Source organism: Tupaia chinensis, unplaced genomic scaffold, assembly GCF_000334495.1.
Source record: "Tupaia chinensis unplaced genomic scaffold, TupChi_1.0 Scaffold000573_1, whole genome shotgun sequence".
Lineage (NCBI taxonomy): Eukaryota > Metazoa > Chordata > Mammalia > Scandentia > Tupaiidae > Tupaia > Tupaia belangeri.
In genome coordinates this window covers 1,889,176-1,895,050 of record NW_006160087.1, presented here as the reverse complement: position 1 = coordinate 1,895,050, position 5,875 = coordinate 1,889,176, and the positions used below count along the sequence as shown (strand labels likewise).

Genomic DNA, 5,875 nt, shown 5'->3' with positions numbered 1-5,875 from the left:
CTTGTGGCCAGGGTGGCTCCGGGCTCTGTGGCCGGCACGGGAGATGCAGCTGTGGGCAGGTACAAATGGCCCTGCCCTGGAGGAGGGCAGGTGAGGTCGGGCCAATCGTCCCTGCTCCTTGGGGAGGAGCAGGGAGGCAGCGCTGGGTTCTGGTGCCTGGGGCTTAAGGAGCTGTGGCCGCTCCCCTTCTCCTGCTCAGGCTCCAGATTCTGGGGCGGGGGGAGGCCCCAGAGTTCACAAGAGGGAGCCGGAAGGTTGCATGAAAAGAGCCGCTGGCTGGGAGCCAGGAGACCTGGGTCTGGCCTGCCTGTGCGCTGAGGCTGCGGTCCAAGCTGGGTGTCGGGGTTCTTACATGAACCACGGGGCTCAGCTGGGCCGTGTCTCTGATGTGCACAGACGTGTTCAGCTGGACTGGGTCTCCACCCAGGGAGGACCTTCTTATCCTGTCACCCCTGTGTCCCCTCTTTCTCCTCTTTGAGGAGCTTAGCCCCAACTCTGATAGGCACTCCTCCCCTGTGCACCCTCCTAGGTGTGGGGCTGTCTCCCCTAAGCAGCTCCCTCCTCAGCCCTGCCCCATCCCTTCCAGTCTGCCCTTGTCTGCACTGGGCCCTCTCAGCGGTCAGTTTCCCTCCCCTGCGGGCTGGGGACCAGGACACCCCAGTTCTGATCTCAGTGCTGCCACATGCTGTGTGACCTTGAGCTAGAAACTAGCTCTCTCTGGGCTTTGGGTTGGGCTGGAGGAGCACCCAGGCTGATGCAGCACTCGGACCTGATCGCATCTAGGCCCACAGATCCGCCGAGCTCACCGGGACCCGGGGCTTTGTGCCTCCCGCCCCGGCCTCCTGGAAGGCCCTGCCTTGTCATGACATCTGGGCAGGAAGCCACTGGCCCTCTGCTCCAGTGTCAGCCCTTCCCGAATCCATCTAATTCCGGGGCAGGCACTCCGCACTAGTCAGAACGCGATAGTACTGTTGACATCTGACGAGCAGACAGAAGACTTTAATTTTGTTTCTAGGCGAAAACAGTTTCGAGACAAAAAAAAACAAACGAAAATGAGCACATTTCAAAATGTATTTTCCTGTCCTGTTTTGTGGAGGCCGTGCCTCCGTCTCTGTCCTTCTGTTTCCCATCACCTGCTCTTCCCTTTCATGGCTCAGGGTTCCCTAAAGACCTGGCAGAGTGGTCGGCGTCCCAGAGTAAGGAGAAACAGCCAGGTCCCAGAGGGCAATGGGGATTCAGCACCGTGGTCAGCACCCCCATCGCTCTCCCGGTTCCCCTCCCCCCATTTAAGCCCAGGACCCAGGACGGGGGCCCTCGCAACTGACCTCCCGGTGTGCGCTTGGGGGCGGCGAGCAGAGCTGGGGCGCAGACTGGAGAGGAGGCACGGTGCCGTCAGGTGTGAGCAGTCAGCCTCGTGGGACGGCCTCCCCGGCAGGAGGAGATCTGTCCCCAGAGCCCCCGCGCAGAGCCCCGTGCTGCCAAGAGACCTCATCTCTGTTGTTTTCTGTCCCGGCTGCCACCCCAGGGAGCAGGACCCAGAGCTAATGGCCTTACTGGGTGCAGAGCAGGGCAAGTAGTGGGACCCAGCTGCAGACGTCCGGAATCCAGACCAGCAGAGCAGGCACCGCCCACGCGAGGGCCCAGCTGTCACGGCTGTGGTCAGAGAAAGGGGCGGGGATGCCGGGAAGCAGCCAGCTCAAAACAGGCATGCAGGAGGAAGGCGGGCGCACACTCCCCAGACTGGCTGGGGGACCATGGCCCTGAGACTTGAAGTCAGCAGGGGACATGATGGTGCCCAGTAGACCTGGGAACCGAGGCCCAGAGAGGGAGAGGGCCTGCTCTCGGTCACGCAGGCCGCACAGGAGCCCACCCCACCCATGGAGGCACACACACCTCGGCCGGCAAACGAGACGGCTCACAGTGGCACGATTTGGTGCCGTGGAACCTGGTTGACACGCCCACCTGGAAGCCCAGGGGCGCAGTGCTGGTGGCTGTCACTGATGCAGTCCTTGTCGAGAGGCATTTCCGGAGGGAACAGGGAAGTCTGGTTTTAGCTTTGGATGGTGCTGGTCTGATTTCCAGCTCGCCAGAGTGCTGACTGCAGGCCCTCTGGGAGCAACGCTCTGTTCAAACCCGCGATAGTGAGCCCGGCCCCAGGGGCTGGTCTCCCGGCCGGAGGAGGTGGAAACGTCCCGGCGCTGTGCCTGGGGACTACAAAACTCTGAGAAGACCTCCTGTCACTCCATCAGTCTTTTCTGGCCCTGGGTAAGATTTTGCTGGTCCTCCTCCTTCCCTGAAGCTGGGGTGCCCTTGCCCCCTCCTCTCTCGGCTGGGTTAAATGAGGGGTTCCCAGTATCCGCCTGACAGCCCCAAACACTTTCGCTCAGGAGTTCTATGGACACTTCCACGACTACGCCTCTGGGGTCCCCAGTTGGATGAGTAAACCAGGCCCCTCTGGGTTACTCTCAGACACTGGGGCTCTGGGATCGGGTGTGGGAAGTGGCCAGTGGTTCTTGGGCCTGGTGCTGAGGCTGGTATGGGAGGCAGGAAGGACCACATGGGATGCTCTTCCCCCAGGGGGAGAAGACAGCCAAGATGGAAGTGGGTGGCTTAGGGGGAGCCACTGGGAATGAGAGAACGGGGGCGGGGGGATACCCTAGTCCCAGGAGCACACCGAAACTTCTCCATGAGCCAGAGACCCTCCGCCTGCCTCTTCCCCATCCTTGCTCATGCCCCTCTTCCTCGACTCCCAAGTGGGTCACCTCGCCCCCCACCTCTCGACCACAGATGAAGGGCCGCCTGGTCCTCAGAGCACCCGGTCCAGCCTCCCTGGTCCTGCAGTGAAGAGACCAGGAATGGGCCTCCAGAGTGGGACGAGCTGATGGGAAGCCAACCCCAGGACCAGGGCCCGACCTGGCTGCGCGCTGCACCCACAGAGGCCCAGCAGCCACCACCTACAGGCCTGGGTGTCCCCACAGGGGCCCTGCCTGGCTCCCAGCTGACCGTCAGGCATGGGTGGACCTCCCAAAGGGCGACTTGGGACCTTCCTGGCCCGGGTGGTCCCATACCCCTTGCAGGAGGAAGATGGAGTCCTCGGGGTCAGGAGGTTCAGAAAGCCCACCTGGCTCCAGGCAGACACTGGGAGTAGCTGGAGGGAGAGGCAGGGCCCCCCAGCGCAGTGTTTTACGGCTCACCAACAGAGCCTACGAAGTGGGTGCGATTACCCCATTACCATGCAGGGAGGCTAAGTCGTTGTTCTTATCATGGAGAGATTTTTGCTACAGGGCATGTGCGCTTGCCAGAGAGACAGAGAGAGGAGTGAGAGAAAGTGAGAAACCCCAGGGAGATGGCCATGCTGCAATCCCTTCTCCTAGGTTCTCCTCATGGGATTTTACGCATGCACACGCACCCAGCATGAGTTTTAAGCCCACCAAGTTCGGGACTTGGAACATGATCGCCATGTGGGAGTCCAGCACCTTACCACTACACCACCTGCCGGCCCCAGCCTAAGCCATTTTTCTGAAGTGAAAGCAATGGAGCCTGGATTCAAGCCGAGATCTGCCTGAGCCAGCGACAGGCTCTTGCCACGCCTATGAGCTCCACCGCCTGCTCCTAAGGCTGGCCCAGCCCCCCCCCCCCCTAGGGCTGCCGCAGCTCCTCCAGGCAGACCGGCGTCCTCCCTGGCTGGCAAGGGCGTGACAAGGCTGAGGTGTGAGTGTGGGCCAAGAACTGATGTCTAATCCAGGCTCCATCACTTACCAGTATGGGGCAGGGGACCTGAGACAAGTCAGGTCCTCTCTGGGCCTGTCTCCCCTCGTCTGTAATGGACACTGGCAGTTGGGAGGGCTGGCTGGGTCGGGCCACACCGGTGCTCGCACACTGCCTGGGGCCAGACGGGAGAGCGGCTATGGCTGTCCACACGGAAGGAACCAGCACTACCATCCTGAAACTTTAATACAAATTGATCATGACTCACAAAATGGGAAACATTTTAAATAAAAACATTGCCGGGGTTCTGGTGGCGAAGGGGTGGGCTGAGCTGAGAGTTCCTTCCGCTCAGGGAGGCCCCGAGGGTGGCAGATGGGAGTGGGAGCCCGAGGGCAGCCATTCCAGCCCTTTGGCCTGAATGGTTCAGAGGCCCCAAGGACAGATTCGAGGCCACAGGACACGAAAGAAAAGCCAAGGTTGGGAGACATTTTGGCTTGGCCTGGCAGCCTGCTTCAGGTTCCTGCCCCTGGGCAGGGACGGAGCCACGGGGCATGACGCTGAGGCCTAGAGTGGACCCCAGTCTCTCCTGGTTCTTCAGGGTTGACTGATCCCCCAAATACGGAGAGGCTTGCTTGACATCCCTTGTCACGGTCTCTGGTGTGCCATCCCAAGGCTAAGAGGATAAAAACTACATTTCCCAGACTCCCTTGCGGATAAGGTTTCAGGTCGGATTTCAGTTTTCGCAAGGAGAATCCCCATGAGATCTGGATTTGGGGGCTGAGTCACGTGGGAGAAGGTAGGCCTTGGGGACTCTCTGACACAGTGGCTTCCTGCAGATGGGACTGCCCGCCTGGTTGGGTGGACAGGATGGACCGTGGCTGGGAGCTGTTCCTGGAAGTTCAGCGAAGAGTCTGCGCCTCCAGGCCTGGTCACAAATCCCTTCTAATTGAACCAGCCCAAGCGCCTCTTGTTTTCTGCAGTGGGATCCTTGCTGAGACAGATGGCAATCCGATGAGGGCATCCTGCCACAGGCCCTCCCAGTGCTCGGTCCGAACAGCCACACGCCACGTGGTCACAGAGGCCTGGCTAGACCTGTGCAGAGCTGCTGGGGACTTCGGTCATCCAGGGATGCGTGTCCTGCAGGTGCCTTCAGGCTGACGGGCTCTGCCCAGCCAGGGCTGCCCTCATCCTGCCCCAGGTCATGGGCAGGAAGGTGGCGTAGCGTGGGCCAAACAGGTGCCACCCACGGAGCAGGGCATCGCCTCTGACCTGCGGAAACCACACAGTTCTTGGTGTAGGGTGGCAGCAGAGGGTGTCTTCAGTCTCAGCTACTGCCTGTGGACACTGGGTAGCGTCCCTGGCTCAGGCGGGGCAAGTCTTAGGCCCTGGGGCTTAGGAGGGTTGTGTATGTCTTTTGAGCTGCCACCTCCCGGCCACCTTTGGACACACCCTGATGCCAGGGCAACTGGGAAGGAGACACAGGTCAACCCCTGGCCCCAGGATGACAGGATGAGGGCTGCAGAGAGGCTGTCCCGCGGAGTGGCCACGTCATGTCTTCGGGCCTATGCCGCAGCCATGTCAAGGCCAGAGCTGCAGAACAGCTGCTGGGGGAGTTGGGGGACCAAGGAGCACGACCCCCATTTTACAGACGGGGGACAGGAGACAGAAGGGTAAATGCCTGGCCTGAGGCCTTGGAGTGGCCAAGGTGACCGGAGGCCAGGCTGCTCCTCTCCTGGGCAGGGCCCCCAGGAGGCCACACTAGATGCGGACGGTGTTGATCCGCAGCGGCTGAACGTTCTTGCCGTTGGCGTGGCTCTGGCCCGGGCTGAAGTAGGAGCAGAGCTTGCCGGGGAACTTCTCACGGAAGGTGTAGAGCCAGGACATGTCGTCGGCGTTGTAGAAGATGAGCAGGCCCTGGTCGTAGTCCAGGAAGACGCCCACCTTGTCGAGCTTGTCCCGGACGTTGAGCCGCGTCCAGGGCTCCGTGCAGGCGCTGTACTGGTTGCCGTCGTGCATGACAATGCAGTAGAAGCCGCGGCTGGGCTGGATCTGGATGCTGCCCTTGCGGCTCGCGGCCTCGTGCGCCAGCCCGATCACCCACTGCGTCTTCTCTGCCACCACCACCTCCCAGTAGTGGACGCCCCTGGTGACGGCCCCGGCGCCCCAC

The 5,875-nt window shown here is 61.5% G+C and overlaps 1 protein-coding gene across 1 annotated transcript in view; it reads right to left on the bottom strand.

The window, feature by feature from the left end:
* Nucleotides 1-3,742: 3,742 nt before the first annotated feature.
* The window catches only part of TRIM62 (tripartite motif containing 62), a 30,117-nt gene continuing 27,984 nt past the window's right edge, over nt 3,743-5,875 (bottom strand). The window contains exon 6 of the mRNA XM_027775549.1: nt 3,743-5,872. Within this exon, the coding sequence (XP_027631350.1) occupies nt 5,467-5,872 (406 nt within the window). The 3' untranslated portion in view covers nt 3,743-5,466. The remainder of the gene's footprint in view (nt 5,873-5,875) is intronic.